The sequence below is a fragment of the Meriones unguiculatus genome, chromosome 9, assembly GCF_030254825.1.
Source record: "Meriones unguiculatus strain TT.TT164.6M chromosome 9, Bangor_MerUng_6.1, whole genome shotgun sequence".
In the NCBI taxonomy this organism is placed as follows: Eukaryota; Metazoa; Chordata; class Mammalia; order Rodentia; family Muridae; genus Meriones; species Meriones unguiculatus.
In genome coordinates this window covers 54,651,711-54,671,111 of record NC_083357.1, presented here as the reverse complement: position 1 = coordinate 54,671,111, position 19,401 = coordinate 54,651,711, and the positions used below count along the sequence as shown (strand labels likewise).

Sequence of the window (19,401 nt, the reverse complement as noted above, 5' to 3'; positions counted from 1 at the left end):
AATTCAGGTCAAGCTGGCTTCATCTGTATCATCTGGTCAAAATGCATCATGTCATCAGCAATAGGTACTCACTGAGAACTTGTGGTGAAGAATAGTATTTGAAGATAAGAGTCTATAATGTTTTAGGAGTCTTTTTTAATTTCCCCACTAACAGCTTGAATGAGGGATTTCCATGACTGGTATTGAGGATTTTGTTAGCTGTGTGCAGCTCTTGGGGAAGCATTGTCAGCCCAAATAGTTTAATTTAAACTATGTGTGTATATGTATATACATATTTTAGGTAAATAGATACTAATATGATTCCTTATAACTTTTTTAGCCATGGTCACTTTATTTCACCCTCCCCCTTTCCTTCCTTCTGTGTTGAGCTCTTTTCCCATCCCAACTACCCTCCCTTCATTTTCCTATTTTTTATATTAAATTATGGTTACTTTGCTATTTCCTTCTTTAGTGCTTCTCCACAACCTCATGTTCCCTTTTGTACCTTTCTGACCTCTGTGCTTACTCCAGGTTATTCGTGTCCATCTGAAGATTTTTATTTAGGAGGCTCTACACTTTCCGTTGGAACTAGGAGTCCAGCAGCAGAACATGTGCCATCTGTCTTTCTGTGTCTCAGTCAACTCATTCAAAGCAGTCTTTTCCAGTTCCACCCATCTACCTGAAAAGTTTACAATGCCATTCTTCATTCCTCCCTATAGTGAATGCAGGTTACACACGTACACACACACACACACACACACACACACACAGCATTTGTGGTCAGTTGTTTTATTGAGTTTTAGACACAGGTGAGAAAAAATCTGTAACTTGTCTAATTTTCTTGTGATGATTAATAACAATTTTGAGTTATTTCTCAGCCATTTTATTTTTCTTTTAAGAACTCTATCTAGGCACTAGTGTTTTCTGACCATCTGCATTTCTTTGTAATTTATAGGAACTGATCACTAGAACTGATGGAATGAATAAGGCTGGTTTAATGAGGTTTGTGGAGATGGCCTGAAGTCACTCTTGTTGTCTGTGCTGTCAGTACACTAGGCGGCCCTGCAGGTGTCCTGGAAATAGGCTTTTCTTAAGTTTTCTAGAGGTTGAAGAGCTGAGAGGACATCAGGACATAACATCCGCAACGCAAAGAGCAGGAGTGATGGTGTGGAGTTCATGTGGATCTTTAGCTCCCAGTTGTTCTTATGGAAAAGCACAAATATCTAGAACCTGGTCAGTGGATCCCAATTGTCTATAGATCTATTTAAAGAACAACAAAAAGCCGTGCAAAGGTTCTGCAAGGCTCGGCTTATCCTATGGGAGTCACTAGTTTTCCCCCCTCATTCTGCATTCATGCACCCCACCCCAACTTCTTCACACATTTCCCCAGACTCCCTTACGTGATGGGCTACAAAGAAAATACAGTGTCCTGGACCCTACTGTGACTGGTATTTCCTGCACAGTCCTAAAGCAAGTACAGTTCGCAATCAGGACATGGAGGTGGTTGGAGTGCAATATCATGACACAGAGGTGGGCGGGGTTTCCTGTTCAGATGAAGGATGAAGCTCAATGATTCTGAGAACCTGTCCTCTGTAAGCATAGTGTGTCTGTGCATAAGACTCGACCCCATCAGACCTGGAGAGAAGAATCCCAGCAACTGGACAGGGGCCATGGAGAGGAACCTGGGAGCTGTGCTGGGGATTCTGTGGGTGCAGATTTGCTGTGAGTTGGGCTCAGCTAAGTTGCTTTAGGCATTCTCCAGAAATGGTGGAGTGAGAGAAAGCCAACACACAGCTCCTGTGCATTCATCCTCATGGGAGTCTCCTGGGATATCTGACAGGTGTGGGTGAAAACCTTTGTCTGATTCTCATTTGTTTTTCTATTTCCAAGCAGGTGTGAGAGGAGCTGAGGTGGAGCAGAGTCCTTCAGTCCTGAGTCTCCAGGAGGGAACCAGTTCTGCTCTGAGATGCAACTTTTCCACCACCATGAGGGGCATGCAGTGGTTCAGACAGAATCCCCAGGGCAGCCTCATCAGTCTGCTTTACGTGGCTGCAGGAACAAAGGAGAATGGGAGGTTAAAGTCAACATTTCATTCTAAGGAGAGCTACAGCGCTCTGCACATTAGGGACACCCAGCTGGAGGACTCAGGCACCTACCTCTGTGCTGCTGAGGCACAGTGCTCCCAGCAAGCTTGCAGCCTGGCCCCAAACTGCAGCGGGGTGTGCAGCTCCAGCCCCTGACACAAGGAGACTGCAGGAGGCTTTGCACAGCTGTGGCTTTATCAGATCTCCACCAATTACAAAGGAAGTGTGAGGAGACATAAAAATACCTCAAGAAGTTCACACTTAAATTCAGACTGACCTGACACTGACTTCTAGAATGTTAAATGCTAAGAAACATCAGATCACAATATTAAAATACACATTTAATTTATTAAATGCTTATGCTAATGCCATAAAATAAAACCCCTCTTACACAATCCAGAATTGTTTGGGCCATTTCTCAAAATCGGAAACTGAGAGCAACTGTTTTCATCCTTTGTTCAGAGAGCACCTGACCACACTTTTAGCTAATTGGCTAAATATGAAGTTAAAGAAAGGATAAATTTGGAAAACCTAATAAATTAAGTTGAAGAAACTCAAGACAAACAAATCTCATTATTAAATCCAAACATCATTTCAACAATATCTTGATATTTTTAAAAGTGTTATACATTTAATTATGAAATGTGAAACCAATATTTCACATCAAAAATTATAAAAGTCAAAAGATAAATGACTGAATAGATAGTTTTGTAGTCTGTCAAACAATATTACAGCAGTTGTTTCTTCTGATATATTTATATATCTGCAAGGTATACAGACAAAATTTCTCATTAAAACACTGTTTTCAAAAAGAAAAAAAAATCCCACAAAACTGAAAACTTCCTAACTACCATACAATAGGGGACTAACTCATTTTATATATGTTTACATTTATATTATTTATATTTAAATGTGAACCAAACAACTCTTTTTCTCCAAGAGTGGACAGATTATATTCCGCAGCTGCAAAACTGTGGCCTGTCACTTGTTTCTGCATAGAACTAGAAGGTAGCCACGTCATTCATCCATGTAATGTCTGTCCATTGACATTTTGATACAGCAGCTGAGTGGTTACAGCAGCCACTGGACAGGCTAAAACATTTTCTTTCTAAGCTTCACAAAATTAACTGACCATCTTGTGATTCATCCCCTTTGCACCTACGCTTGCTTACAGCATAGATTGCCCAGCTTCCCAGATAATATTTCCCGATTGCCAGGAAGATTTACTTCAGCATGTCTAGAACTGGTGTCACTCAAGTGAGAGCATTTACAGGAAGAATTAATTCATCTCAGAGGGTTCACAAATGGCAACCATCCTAATTCTAGCTTCTCAGTAGGGTGGGGCTATGGAATTAGGTGAGAATGGAACATGGCAATTAGATACAGACAGAGGTTACTCCGAAAAGGCTTTGTAACCAATACTGATAGATCTTTCTTCTAACCCCAATCCTGATTAATCTGGACTTGAATGCACTTGTTTAAAAAAACAAATGAGCTTGAGGACTACAGTTAGCAAGCAATTTTAGAAGTTTTCTAGCTAAAACAGACAATAAACAAAAAAGCAGTATCAACAATATTGTTTGATATAAATCCTTAAAATCAAAATCACAATTAAAGTTAACTCAAAATGCAAAAGGATAAAAGTTGTATCGATTGAGGAAAGCACCTTGCATTCTTTTCCATTTGCACTGACAGGCATCATGGCTGGATCATCTTCACCTCATGCCCTCACAAGGTCTGTGAGCTGTCACACTTGAGGGTGACAATGCTCATTCTCTTTAGGTCTGGTCCACAATAGTATCTGTGTGATGGACAATACACTTCATCTTGTTACAGTCATCAGGCTTCTGCTCCATTTCCTGTAAGACTCTTCTGGAGATTTTTTCCCTCATTTTTTGATTCTAAACTTCAGTGTTTTTATTAGCTTATGTTAAAGTCTGAATTTCATCCAGATATTGAACAAGTTCACAGTTCTTTTAAGACAGATGTGATCAGTTGCCACTGTTTCCTCATCGTAATCAAAGTGGTTACTTTTGTGAATCTATTTGTTTCTGGCTATCAGTAATATCCTGACAAAGCTGTTCATTCTCTTCTTAATTTGCCGTTTTAGTGTTCTGCCTCCTCATTCAAAGAGCCAATTTTTTTTATTAACTTTCTTCTCTTTATCCAAATGCCATCCACATTCTCTAATTCTTTATGATTTTTTGTTCCAATTGGTTTTCAAGCTGGTGAATTTTGTCCCATATAATGAGTATCCTGTCCACCTACAGACTGCTGAACCATTGCCAGTTCATCTTCCAGTTTCTTTACTTTTGTTCTTAGTTGATTTTCACATTTTGCTTGCCCTTCTCCAGCTTTTTCAATTTCTTCCAAAGCCAGGCCTACTTCTTCTTCTTTTTTTTTTTTGAAAAGAGTTTTAATAACTTTTAGTGAATTTATTGGCTATTTGTGTGTTTTTACATGCATGCAAGCTACACTTTCTGTGGCAGTCGAAAAGCAACTTGTGGAATCAGTTCTGTCCTTCAAACCTGCAGCTGAAACTCATGTTGTCAGGCTTAGTGGCAAATGCCTTTACCTAAAGAATCATCTTGACAGCCATCTTTAAAAAGAAAACTGGGGTTTTGTTTTAATTCATGTTCTAATTTTTTTTTAATTTTTTATTTAACTTTTATTAATTACATTTATTCCTTTTGTATCCCCCCATAAGCCCATCCCTCCTCCCCTCCCAATCCCACCCTCCCCCCCCCTTTCTGCATGTATGCCTCTCCCCAAGTCCACTGATAAGGGAGGTCCTCCACTCCTTCTTTCTGATCTTTTTTTTTTTTTTCTTCTCAATGCAGTTTATTCAGGAACATTGAACAATCTTCTGACCCTGGGTAAAGCCAGCCCACAGCTTAAAATAGCCTCTGGGTAGCCAACCCCATCGTGCCTCGTGGGCAATGCAGATAGGTCCACATACATGGAAGCAAGCCAGATCCTCAGCCTTAGCCAAATGTGGAGTTGTTCGGGACAGAGAGCACTCACCATCAGGAAGGTGGAAGGCAGAAACCAGCTCCATCTTTAAGGCGCGGCATTACGCAGCTCTCTACAGTTCCCCCTTTTTGTTTTAGACGCATCAGGCAAGAGTAGAGGTCTGATCTTTGATATTACAAATAAATTGGGACTTTGTACCGATGTTCATTTAGGTGTCATCCACTCAAAGAGCATCAGACCCGTCCGATACCTTTTTCTCAAAGGCGGGACCTGGGGCATCAACCCGCATGCAATCAGACATGCTCTTCTCTGGGTCCAAAGCGGCTGACCCTGAGTGCAGTGCTTAGCCTCGCATCCTGAGCATAACATTTTAGCTTTTTATGGTAGCCAACCATGCTTGGGGAGAATGTCCTGCTTCAATGGCTGTAAGGCCTGAATGATCATGGCTGCATTACGCTGTTGTGAGACTCTAATCTTGCATATACACCACAGGCAAACCAAGGAGACCAACACCAGAAGGCCTGCTAATGCTCCCATGCCCACCCATTCCTTCAGATGATTCATGGCTGCAGCAATCCATGATGATAATCCTGTGGCTAGTCCTTCGTCCACTCTGGTAGAATTTACCGTGACAATGGCCACTCTGAGCTGCTCCATCGTAGTATCGAATTCTCCAGTCCAATTACCTAAAATATAGCTCGACAATTGTTTAGACAGATTTGCAGCACGGGAAAAATTCTCATATTGTATGCTAGTGACACAAAGTCCAGCATACTTCCATTGACCTTCAGCTGTCACCTTCTTCAACATCTGTGAAACTCTGAATAAATTTACCATGCTTTCTTCATGTTCACCTTTTACTTCACTTATTTCCACCTTTGATGAGGAAATCCATAAATTATCTCCCAATGCTTCTTGAAGTGGCAGGTCAACTGGATCAACTTTGATTAATTCTGTCCAGTTTACTTTAGGTGGCTTCTTAAATTTGCTCACTGTCTTATACCTCCTAAGCCTTGCAAGCAGTGGCAATCGCTTATCTGTAGCAACCACCAACCTGTTCATCCCTGGCCCGGCCTCTCTCTCCTACAGCCTTCCTCACAAACCCAGGCTCCCACCAGCTCTTCCTGAACAAGCCCAATAATGGTAACTTCTAGGTGACACCACTTTGTGTCTTGATATTTTTATATAAATCACAACAGTGAAAACTCTGTTGTGTTTTCAAGTCATCGAGGGCACTGTTTTTACATCTGGGGAGAGAAACAATTTTCTTTTTTATGTCAGGTTTCACAAAATGTATCACAACCTCTGTTGAGAATTTGAGTTTTCTAGTTACCCCTGAAAGAGAGTAACTCTTAACTCCAGAAATCCATCAAGATGAAGCTGTCAATGTGACTTTTGCTTCATATCTTAAGAAACCACTGGCCATTCTCAGTTTCTCCAAGTTACAGTGTATATATATTTCTTACAAGAAAGGAGTGCTATATTTAATGATTAAAAGGAGAGCCTCAAAAAAGGAGTATCCTGCCTATCTCTGCCTAGGCTGTCCAGTATACAACAGTATCACACCACAAATGATCACTATATTGAGCAAAGTCCAATTTTATGTTATTTGACTTTAAGTGTAATCTTCACCATGATCCACTACCAATTCATTGTGTTATGGGATGTATGGAAACACTGATAAGATCCTATTTAATTTCTCTAAAGCCCTAGGATCTGTCAGAGAAACGGCAGGCATGTTAGATGCCTGAGAATATGAATGGTCTTAGGTTTCCATAGGCTGAAAACAATTGTTCCCAGTCTCATTATGCCCAAAAATGCTCACAGATATTTTCTGTGTTCAGTAAGTAGCAAAAAAATTCAATGCCAGAAGAATTAAGAATTTATGCATGTCCCTCGTACAATATCATTACAAAGCAGAAAGTATGTGCAAGCTGCCATTATAAAATGATTAGGTGATAAATGAACATGACTAGGTAGAAACTCTGTTTCCAGATATCTTCCTTTACATTGTGTCTCTGCCTCAGTCAGGCAGAAACAATCACCTCAAGGGAAATCAACCCTTGCAGCTCAGCATGTGGGGGCTGTAAAGGACATGGGCCAGTCTGTGTAATAACAAAAATCAACAGCTCCAATCTGTGTAAACACTGGCACTTTGAGCAAGAACTAATCAGGCTGCAGCACTGCTGTTCCCTTTTGGTTTTAAATTGAAAATGGATTTTCTCCACACAATATATTCTAGTCTCTGTATCCCCTCCCTCATCTCCTTCCAGATCCTCCCCATCTCCACACATCCAATTTCATTCTTTAGTCTCTCTCTCTCTCTCTCTCTCTCTCTCTCTCTCTCTCTCTCTCTCTCTCCCTTTCTTCTAGAAAAAAACAGGCAAATAAGCAAACCAAACATAGCAAATAGAAAAACAAAACAAGACAAATAAAATGTGAAGCACATACACACACAGAGACATGTGCACACAGAAAATCCATAAGAACACGAAATTGGAAAACATAATCTGTAGGTAAATGGCTGATATGGCAAACTATGCCCAGACAAAGCATTATGATACAAAAAATAAAAATCCTGAAATACACCATTGAGTTGGCCGTCTACTACTGAGAATGAGGCCTTCTCTACGTGAGACTCTGTTGGTAAAAACTAAACTCACAAAGACAAATATGGTGTGTATTCTCTTACCTTTGGATGTTAGATTTTAAGCCTTCTATAGGCTTGCTACAATCTGTATACCTACAGAAGATAGATACGGAGTAGGTAGCTAAAGGAAAGGGAAGGGTTTCCTGAATGGGGAAAAATAGAATAGATAGTTAAAAAGACAGGGAGGATGGTGGAATCAGGGGTAACTTTTCCTCTCTAAGCAGGTTATTATCAGGCTTCGGGTCAGAATAGAGAGAGTGTGACAGAGAGCAGGAAGGACAGTGTGAGTAACCTGCTTGTGTCCCTGCCAGTATGGGCAGAAAGTGTTTTTCTACATTGAAAAGTGACAGGATGAAAAGTTGATGTGCTAGAGGGGTTACTGATAGGTTATGCAGGAACTAGGGAAGCTAGGTTCTCTGCAAGGCTTGGTGGAGACCCTATGTGATGGAAGCAAAGAGGAAGGACAGGGCCCTGAGGTGCTCTGCTGCAGGGCTTACAGTGAAACCAGAGAAACTGCACTGTAGGACATGGAGGTGAGTGAAAATGGACCATTTTCTTTCCAGGTGGGTGTGGCTACCAGGTTCCCAGGTGGAGTGTGTCTTTATTGGCTTTTGACACAAAGGAATGTGGTTGAGAACGAAAAGAAAATGCAGCAAGGTACGATTGAGTTTCTAGTAAATGGAGGAGGAATAAGAGGTTAGGCCCCTCAACTCTTCTGTTAAGGAGATGTGGATGGTACTAGAGAAACCTAAATGATGGACAAGAGTGACAGTGAGGGTAGCCTACAGGCTTCTAAGCCTGTGTGGACACAGGGTTCTCAGGGGGTATCAACTCACAGTTGACACAAAGAGAAGGAAATCTCTTAGACAGGCCTTGGGGTATGCTGGGAGGGTACACAGGAAGGAGGAAACCTGAGGTGTTTTTTTTTTTTCAAGGCTTGGCCAATTCTCCAGGATCCACACTACTTTTCTATCAGTAATTCAGTCTACAACACTGGATGCTGTGAGCCACATAGATGTTGCCATCCTCAAGACCAAATGTCTTCTGAGAACTTTTCAAAGAGTAGCTGAATGTATTTGTGATTCCAGGCTGACTTCTTTGGAAGGAAAGATGCAAGCATAGAAATAGCATATCAGTATTGTCAACAGGAACTCACTGAAATAAAAGAACATTGTCCCCTTGTAACTGAAAGCCCACAAGAGACCTGAAAAAAACATTCTTATGAGTGAACTAACTCACGAGGACAAAGATAGACCTAAGTATCTATCTCCAAGATAAGGCAGAATGCTTGACAAATGATCTGTGCATTCTGAAGTATGACAGGGGCTTAGTAAATACAGCTCTAGACATAATAAACGTCTCTCTCCTCACCCTCTGTCACACAGCCTTATATAGGAACACATCACATGTATACATACATATATATATACATATATGTGTGTGTATGTATTATGCATATACATTTATGTAAGAAGCATTATACATATCCTATACTACATTTAAAGAAAAGAAACAGCTTAACTAGTGAGTACAAATACCATTCTTGATTTCTCAGTACTAGAACCCACTTGATATGGCATAATGCTGTTCACTGTGTCTGAATCCTTCATAGGGTCAGAAAACACTTAACCTTACTGGTTAGAGATACAACCACAAGGTGGCAGTAGATCCCAAATGCTGGGGAGGATGCAGAGAATTCGCTTCTTTGTATGTGGGCTCTGTAGGCTTAAAGCACATGCACAGCCTTTTTCTCATTGGTGAGGGGAAGACTCCAGAGCTAGAATTGTTACTGAGAAAGAACAACACCCTGGCAGCTATAGCTGACCTTCCGGCCATCACGGTTAACACTGGATTTCAATTTCATTGATAAGAACAATGAAGACATGTGTTCCTACTTTATTCATGTTTCTGTGGCTGCAGAAGGATGGTGAGTTAATATTTTAGGGCCTCAGAATAACCAGTGGGCATTTCTGAGTCATCTAGGGGAATCTATGTTTTATTCAAGTTTTCTCTAGTTGCTGTGGAAAAAGAGAATCCTGGAAAGTGATGACCTGACAACCTTTCTCCTTTCTCTCCATCTTTCTGCACAGGGATGAGCCAAGGAGAACAGATAGAGCAGCACCCTTCCATCCTGAGAGTCCAGGAGGGAGCCAGAGCTGTCATCAACTGCACGTACACAGACAGTGCCTCAGTCTACTTCCCTTGGTACAAACAAGAACCTGAGAAGGGTCCTCAGTACATCATGGACATTCGTGGAAATGTGGACAGAAAGCAGAACCAAAGGCTCACAGTTTTACTGGATAAGAAAGCCAAGCACTTCTCCCTGCACATCACAGACACTCAGCCTGGAGACTCAGCTATGTACTTCTGTGCCGCGAGTACACACTGCTCCACTGGCACCTGCAGCCTGTCCTCAAACCATGGGGCTGTGTCCACATCCTGTGTCACAGGCCTTTCAAGGCAGCATTTGCCAATTGCTAGTTTGCAAGTGCCAAGTATAATGTAGACATTAAAAACACGAAATAAGAAAGTTAGCTTCAACTCCCTCAGACAATTTAGGATAGTTTTCTCTTTCTTTTTTTTCTCCCTAAATTTCTTTTAAAAATTAAAATATACTCAATTTTCTGAGAAAAAAAAAACATTGATTTCCAAAATGGTTGTACAAGTTTACAATCCCACCAGCAATTGAACAGTGTTTCCTTTTCTTTACTCATCAACATGTGCTGTTGCCCGACATCTTGTTCTCAGTTATTGTGACTGGTGTAAGATGGAATGTCAGAGTCGTCCTGGTTCACATTTACCTCATGACTAAGGTATTTGAGCATTTCTTAAAGGGCTTCTTGGCCACTCGAGATTCCTTTGTTGATAACTCTCCGTTTAGTTCTGTGCCACATTTTTAATTGGGTTATTTTGTTTGTTGGTATTTCATCTCCCGAGTTCATTATTATGTAACTGGGCTCAGTTATTCACTCAAAATACACAATGTAACTGAATGCATCAAGAGACAAAAATCCATCTGTCTTCTGTCAACAAGAAACATCTTAGTTTTAAAGTTAGACGCTACTGTAGAGTAAATGGACAAAACTATTCTGGTCAAATGGGAAAAGGAAGTAAGCCGCCATTTCTATCCTAAAATCTGACACATGCACACACACACACACACACACACACACACACACACACAAGAAAAAAAAACACCTCTACTAATACACAAACTCATGGAGATTAACAGTTCATCGCTAAATGATGAAGGGATCAGGGAGAATCAAGAAACAAATAAAAGAATTTCTTGAACTAAATTAAAGTGAAACACAGTACAACAAAGCCTTTTGAGACACCTTGAAAGCAGTCCTATGAGGTAAATTTATACCCCTAATTACCTACATTAAAATTTTTAAGCACAAGTAAATTGCTTACTGATAGAACTCAAAAAGATGGTAAGCACAAGCAAAATCTAAAAACAATTGATGGCAAGAAATAGCAAAAAAAGGACCAGAAATCACTGAAATAGAAACAAAGCAAACAATGTTTTTTTAAAAAAAATCAATGAATCTAAAAGATGGTTCTCTGAGATCTTTGGCTTAATTAGCAAAGGAAATAAAGAGATAACCTAAATTATCAAGATCAGAAATGAACAGGAAAACATTACAACAGACACCAAAGAAATTCACAGTAGTTTAAGGAAATATTTTTTAAAATGTATACTCTGTTAAGCTGGAAAACATAAAAGAAATGCATGAATTTCTAGATTATCCAAACCAGCAAAATTAACTAAGAAAGAACAAATCCAAACAGACCCAAAGAGGAATGAAGAATTTGAAATAGTAATGAAAAACCTTCAAGATTAGAAACAAGTCCAGGACCAGATATACTGATAGCAGAATTTCATCACACATTTAAAGATCTAAAGCTAGTTTTTCTTAAACAAATTAAAGAAAATAGAAAGAGAAGGAGTACTCCCAAACTTTTCTGATGCCACTATCATTCTAATGCCCAAACCAGGTATGGACACAACAACAAAATGTAAAATTATAAGACAATATCCCTGGTGAACACAGACTCAAAAACTCAATAAAACAATTGTAAACAGAATACAGGTACGTATAAAAAAGATTATATACCACAAGCACATTGCTTTTATCTCTGAAATGCAGGGAAGTTTTTATATACAGAAGTCAATTCAACACACAAATAGACTAAAAGACAAAAATTCCATGATTGTCTCAAGAGATGCAGAAAAATGCCTTTGACCAAATCCAACATGACTTCATGATAAAAGTCATAGAGAATGTAGGGCTAGAAGGAGCATACTTCAACATAATAAAAGCTTTATAGGAGAAACCCACAGCCAACACCTCAAATTAGCAGCTTTTGACCTATGGACTCTTGACCTCTCGGTCTTGCCTAAGACGAAGAAAACACAGAGATTTGCATTATGATGCATAACAGTAGCAAAATTACAGTTTATGAAGCTATAATTTTGATTTTATGATGGGGGTAGCTCACCACAACATGAGGATTTGTGTTAAAGGGTCACTGTATTAGAAAAGTTGAGAACCACTGTCCTAAATGAAGAGAACCTTGAACTAATCCCACTGATGTCAGAAATGTCAAGGATGTCTACTAGCCCTATTCTTTTTCAATATTGTGCTTAAAGTACTAGTTGAAGCAATAAGTCAAATGAAGGAAATTAAAGAGATACAAATATGGAAAGAAGAAGTCAAACTATATTTGCCAAGGACAGGATACTATATATTAGATATCACAAAATTCTACCAGAAAACTTAAAGAAATTATAAAAAAATCCAACATCAATTTGCACAAATTAATAGATTTTTATAAGCCACCCTCAAACATGCAAAAAAAGTCATGGCCATACTCCAATTCACAATAACTTTAAAGAAATAAAGTATCTGTGAATAAACCTAACTGAGAAAGTGAATGAACTCTACAAAGGAAATTTTAAACCTCTGAAAAGGAGATAGGAAAAAAAAATCATTAGAAAGTGGAAAGACACCCATGCTTCTGGATTGGTAAAACTGACATTGTCTCAGGAAGGGAGGGGCGTGCATGAAGAAGGGGGAGGGGAGGAGGGAGGGGCTTATGGGGAATACAAACTGAATAAAGTATAATTAATAAAATTAAATTAAATTAAGAAAAACGAGTAAAATAATTAATTATACACTTTTGAAAAAGTAGAAAAAATTGCTTTGATGTTAAAAAATATTTAAAGAAAACAGAAAAAAATTTTAAAATTAAATAAATGAATAAATAATTTTAAGAAAAAAAATGACATTGTTATAGTGACTATTATATCAAAACCTATTTAGACATTCAAGGTTTCCCCAGTCAGTATTCTCATCTCATTCTGTAGAGAAAGGTAAAAAACTATCCTCAAATTCATATAGAATCATAAAAGAACTGATTCAAAACAAGCATGAGGAAAAAGAAAAATGCTGGTGGACATTACAATTTCAGATCTTAAGATATATTAGAGAGCAATAGTAACAAAAACAGTATGGTAGTGTCATAAAAACAGATATGTAGACCAATGGAACAAAACTGAAGTCCTTCCTGAGACTATGTAACTTCAGCCACTTGATGTTTGATGAAGATGCCAAAAACACTTGATGCAGAGGAGGAGACATCTTCAACAAATGGTGCTGGTAAAATTGGATGTCTACATGCAGAAGAATGAAAGTAGACCTGTATGAAACCACCTAGCACAAAAAAAAGTTCTAAATTGATCAAAGACATAAATGGCAAAGCAAAATATTGAAAATGCTAGAAGAAAATATAGCCAGTACCTACATGATGTAGGGGAAAGGACTTTCTGATATGATGCCAGTTGTCCAAGAATTAAAGCCTACAACTGAAAAGTAGGAATTTGTGAAACTAAAAAGCTTCTGCACAGTTAAGAAACAACCAACAGGGTAAAGAGGCACCACATAAAATGGGAATGAATCTTTGCCAGATATACATTTAACAGGCTGTATATCCAGAATATACAAAGGAACCTCCCCAAAAGACATATTTGAAAAATGGACCTGGAACCTGAATAGGGACTTCGCAAAAGAAACAACAAAAATATTACTAAAACTATCCAGAAAAAAGACTGTTAATCGCCCCTAGAAATCACAGCAAGACAAATCAAAACAATTTTGAGATTTCAACAAATATCCATGGAAACACTGAAAACAAGTGCTGGAGTGGATACTGGAAAAAGGCAATCCTTGTTCACTGTGGATGGGATTGCAAATTGGTGCATCCACCATTAAAATCAGTGTGGATGATTATCAAAAGGCTGAAAATTAATATCTCATATGACCCAGCCACACTACGCTTCAGCTTGTGCCAAAGGACTTCATGTACCACTCCACATACACTCATACACTTATTCTGTCATGTTCATTGTTGCTTTATTCACAATAGGCAGAAAATGAAAACAATCTAAATATACAACACACGAATGATAATGATCATGTGGTACAAAAATACTATGGGACACTCTGTAAAGAAAAAATGAAATCAGGAACTTTGTAGGTAAATAGAAGAAAAAAAAAAGATTATATTGACTAAGGAAATTCAGACCCAGAAAGGCAAACTGTCTGAAAATACCAGAAGGAATGATATTATTAACTACTTGCCTAAAAAAATCACCCCTGTAATATATATATATATATATGATTCTATATATATTCACACATGTTTATATACTTAATATATAATTATGATGTCCATATATTATATAATTATATATTATAAATATATAAAATGTATTATATATACATAAACATGCATATACATGGTTTTAATAATTGTTTCCACATAGTTTGATGGTGCCTCCTTCAAGAGCCAAACACCACCTAAGGAAAACTCCAATGCCATACATAAGAACCCTGTTTTAAGTTGGTGCCCAGGGATTTTCAAGGGACTCCTAAAACATACAGCCCATTGCTGTTGACCTTGGTTACCCCCAAAGGTAGTGAGTGCCTATTGCTGAAGAGACCAGTCACTTCACACACAGGTTCCAGAAACCACTAAGCTAAAACTGACCTGAATGCCCTCTCCAGAGGACTATTTTTCTTGGTACAAGAAAGTTCCATTCAAGATTCCAGAGGAGAAAGGCAACCAAGAGTCCTACTCAGCTATGATGCCTATGAGCCATATCAGCAATCAATATGGCACAGTGATCCTACAACTGCAGTAATGGTACACACATTAGCAGGATCCAAAAGATCTCTAATTGGACTGAAGACCCACTCCACCATAAGGAAGCCGCATCTGGCACTAGAAACTTATTCAGTGCAAGTGAAGTCGTGGTTAGTAGTGGAGAATCTATGACCATTGTTTTATGAAACCAGCATAATTACTAACAGTAATCTATAAACAATTGTCCTATATCCACTTAGAGTTGTGGCCTTCACCCCATAGATAGAAACCACTAAAGAATACCACCACCATTGAAAATGAAGAGTTGAGGAGCCCAGTCCCAATGGATACATCTAAAACCACCTCTGCACCTGAGCCTCAGGGAACATTGCAGAGGAGGAAATAGAATGACTGTGAAAATGACAATCAGGAGTTTGCTGAAAATTGTGTCCTACTAATATCAGAAGTTAAACATGTAACATCTCATCAACATGGCCATTGAAATGTGAGCTGAAAAAGAGTGACACTAAGGAACATGCCAAAGTCAACACGGAATAGCACATGAAGACTGAACCCAACACAAAGAGGCAGAGGTAACTGAGGAAAGCTGAGAATGAGAGAGATGGTCTTACCCAAGGAAGACCACACTACTTGGTTGTCCAGTGCCAAATGGTCACTGAAAGGGTTAGGCTAACTTTGTAACCTATATGTCTTCTAAAGCCTATAGTTTTGAGTTTTAGGTCCAGGTTAAGCTAAAGCCTCTTAGTACCTTTCCAGAGAGTGAAGAAATGTGACCCTATCCGTGAGGACAGATATAAAAAAAGGGCAAGCAAACAATGGTCCTTCACTCACCAAAAGAAGGACCAGACCCTTGTCCTTGAGATAGCGTTTCTTAGCAACGAACCTAGACTTCTTATGATTAGCTTTTGACCTCCAGCCAAGAGCCCGCAGCCCTAATTTTCAAGGATGAGCTAACCACCCCCACCTTCAATTGCAGCTGCATCCATACTTGGCAGGACTGGCCAAGCTTGAACACCTAAGACTAACCAATTATCTTACTTTATAGCTTCCTCATCCAATCCTAAATTGCCAAAAATAGAACTTCAAATCTCCCGCAATTTTTCTTTTAAAAACCTAAAGGCCTTTGTCTCCCGGTGCCACTCTTTGCTGACCAGCAGGGGTGACCCCGTTGTACAACGGTTAATAAACCTCTTGCTTTTGCAACGAGTCTTGGTCTGGGGGAGTTTCTGGGAAGGGCGCGATTGAACTCCTGGGCTGTGAGACCCCAGGTCTTACAGTCACCTCTGAAAACATACATACACACACGTAACATTAGATGGACCAAACATATATTGTATTTAGGAATAGCTCCTTATATGCATTGTTGGTAAAATGTTCTTTTAAAACGTATATGCCTTACCCTTGTTAATTCAAATGCTGATTTCCCCACCCCCAACTCTCCGGTTTCAATCCGGATATCACATTGTGATACTCATTATAAGCATCCTGTCTCAACTCTTGTGTAAACAGGACAAAATAAAGCAACTAGATACAATGTTGTGCAATGGGAGGAGCCAGAGGATAGGAAAGAGGGGAGGAGCTAGAGAGCAGGAAAGGAGTGGGAGGAGCAGGGGAGAGTGAGGAGAGCAGAGCTGGAGGAGAGATCTTGGAGGATGTTGAACATAAACCAGAACTAAGATTTCACAAAAAGCAAGTATAATGTGGGAAATCTAAATGTTAGGAAACTGAGGGCTTGGAAGTTTAGGAGGGAGTAAATATTGCCCAGCATTGTGTTCTAGGTTAACTAAAAACCCAGTCTCTGTGTGGTGATTTGGTTATACAGCTGCTGAGGATTAACAGCAGCATTACTAGAAGATAAACCAATAGTAAATATTAATCACCGCTTACAACAATGCATGCAACAACAATTAGTTTTTTAAAAAAAGAAAAAAAAGAGGCTGCAGATTTGAAGGAGAGTGGAAAGAGTAGGCACATGGGAGTGTTTGGAGGGAAGAATGGAAAGGGAGACCTATTGTGATTACATAATAATCTCAAAACACCAATAAGCAAACAAACCAAATTCGGAACTAGAAAGACCAGGATGGTAGCTCAAGCTGCAATTTTTTTTTCCTATTCCCCTGGGGTTCTGTGTACCCGTGCCCTAAAAGAGCAAGTCCATTCTGAATGGTCCATTCCCCACACACAACTGATAATGCCATGAGAGAGAAACATGGCTTACTTCTTAAATCCATTTCTCTATTAAAGCAGAGAGGTTGTAATGTTCATGGGCATTACCTGGTATACTTCACTGTGATGTTGAAAGAAGTTGAAAATGTAAGTGATGTGTAACAAAGATTTTGTTATTTAGTTCTGTTTTAGGATATAAAATGACCCATAAGGACAATTAAAACAATGGCCACAAATGATGTTTAAACAATCATATGCAAACAATTGTAAAAATGGTAACAAGAAACTGGAAGAATGTGTATTGTTATTGCATTGAATCCCAGAATGTTCTTAGTAGTAGCAAGGAAAGAGATTTATATTTTAAATACATGGAGCTTAATCTGAACACTGGGAGAAGCTCAGTGTGAGTGAAGACAGAAAGTGAAGTCTGTTATGTAAACTTAGCTCAGAGAGCAAGTCAGTTTATGCTAGCAGGAAATGTTCTAAGGGAGAAGCAGAACTATTTAAATTTTTTTTTTTAATTTTAAAGTTTGTTCATTATATATCCCGATTGAAGCCTCATCCCTTAACTCCTCAGTCCCACCCTTTCTTCCTCTTATCTCCTATTCCCTTCCTCTAGTCCACTGAAAGGGAGTGTTCTCTTCCTCTGCCTTCTGCCCATAGCTTATCAAGTCTCATCAGGAGTGCCTAGATCCTCTTCCTCTGTTGTCTCCCAAGGCTGCGTCACCAGGGCCAAGTGATCAAAAAGAAGGCAACTGAGTTCATGGCAGAGGCAACCCCTGCTCTCCTTACTCAGGAACCCACATGCAGACTGAGCTGCCAATCTGAACAGGAAGTCAAGATCCTCTCCATGCATGGTCCTTGGTTGGTGCATCATTCTCTGCAGGTCTCCCCTGGGCTCAGGTTTTTTAGCCTTTTTGGTCTCCTTGTGGGGCTCCTGCCCTCTCCATGTGCTTCTATCCATTTCCCCACGCTCTGCCCAAATTACCTCAATATCTAGCTATATCACTCCTGGACATATGCCCAAAAGATGCCCCACCATTCATCAAGGACCTTTGCTCAACTATGTTCGTAGCAGCTGTATTTGTAATGCACAGAATCTGGAAGCAACCAGATGTCCCACAAAGGATGAATGGATACGGAAATTGTGGCATATTTACACAGTGGAATACTACTCGGCTATTAAAAACAAGGAAATCATGAAGCAGAACGATTTTCAAAAATTCAGGTCACTCCATAGAGTTCAATAACTTATGTGTTTCTTCACTTTTCCTGAAATTTAGAAATATTGACTATTTTTTTTTTGGGGGGGGAGTGTGTGATTTCTTTTCTGAAAAAACATTAATAAGAATTTTCTTAAAATTGTCATTCTCTTAGAACAGAGAAAATATGACTGTTGACCTACCAGAGATCCCTCAACCCAAACTAATTGTTCCTTCTTTCTAGTGTCTTCCAGCAAATTTTGCTACATTTAACTTAGGTTACTCTCTGGCCACCAGAGGGCGCAGCATCCTAACGCTATAGCATTTCCTGTGAGAACTTAAGTTTAGACTGTTTCTCAGTGTTTTCACAAATTGAGAACATTGAGGAGATGGCACTAAAGTTGAACTCTTCTCCGGGCTTCGTGACTGTGGTACTTCTCATGCTCAGTAAGTAAAGTGACCTTAAACCTTTTCCTTTTTTATATCAGAAAAAAAAAAAAAAATCTGGAGCCCTGAATATATCCATATATCTGTTTTGTTTTTCTTTTTGTTTTTTTCCCAGCAAGGACCCACGGAGACTCAGTGACTCAGACAGAAGGTCAAATGGTCCTCTCAGAAGACGAATTTCTTACTATACACTGCAACTATTCAGCCTCAGGTTACCCAGCCCTGTTCTGGTATGTGCAGTATCCTGGAGAAGGCCCCCAGCTCCTCCTGAAAGTCATCACAGCTGGTGAGAAGGGAAGCAGCAGAGGGTTTGAAGCCACATATGATAGAGGAACCACCTCCTTCCACTTGCAGAAAGCCTCGGTGCAGGAGTCAGACTCGGCTGTGTACTACTGTGCTCTGGGTGACACAGTGGCAGACACTGCAGGGGGAGCTGAGCACAAACTCAGCAGCTGAATGCTGGGCTCCTGCCTCTCCAATCGCTTTGTTTCTTCATTGTGTTGTGTGCCTCTATGTTTCTCTAATTGGCACAAACATCACACAAATATCTACAGCAGAAGAGCAAGAAGTAGGCTCTTCCATATTCAAGTCTAGACTGGAACTGACCCAAAATCTGATGCAAGAGCATGTGCCTCATGCCTCACAGCAAAGCTGTGGGTAAGGAAGCTTGTCCTCCATGTGTTCTTCCACAGCTCTTTGGTAGAACTATCTGTATTTTATTTGTGCC

The 19,401-nt window shown here is 39.5% G+C and overlaps 3 gene segments (V, D, J or C); all 3 read left to right on the top strand.

Moving 5' to 3' along the window:
- The first annotated feature begins 1,649 nt into the window (after positions 1-1,649).
- On the top strand, positions 1,650-2,219 carry LOC132656272 (T cell receptor alpha variable 22-like). The segment is given in 2 exon segments: positions 1,650-1,701; positions 1,873-2,219. Coding segments are annotated over 2 exon segments (399 nt in total).
- A 7,342-nt stretch (positions 2,220-9,561) lies between these two features.
- LOC110544799 (T cell receptor alpha variable 13-1-like) lies at positions 9,562-10,192 on the top strand. The segment is given in 2 exon segments: positions 9,562-9,613; positions 9,777-10,192. Coding segments are annotated over 2 exon segments (468 nt in total).
- An 8,424-nt stretch (positions 10,193-18,616) lies between these two features.
- LOC132656271 (T cell receptor alpha variable 9-2-like) lies at positions 18,617-19,130 on the top strand. The segment is given in 2 exon segments: positions 18,617-18,674; positions 18,790-19,130. Coding segments are annotated over 2 exon segments (399 nt in total).
- Positions 19,131-19,401: the final 271 nt, after the last annotated feature.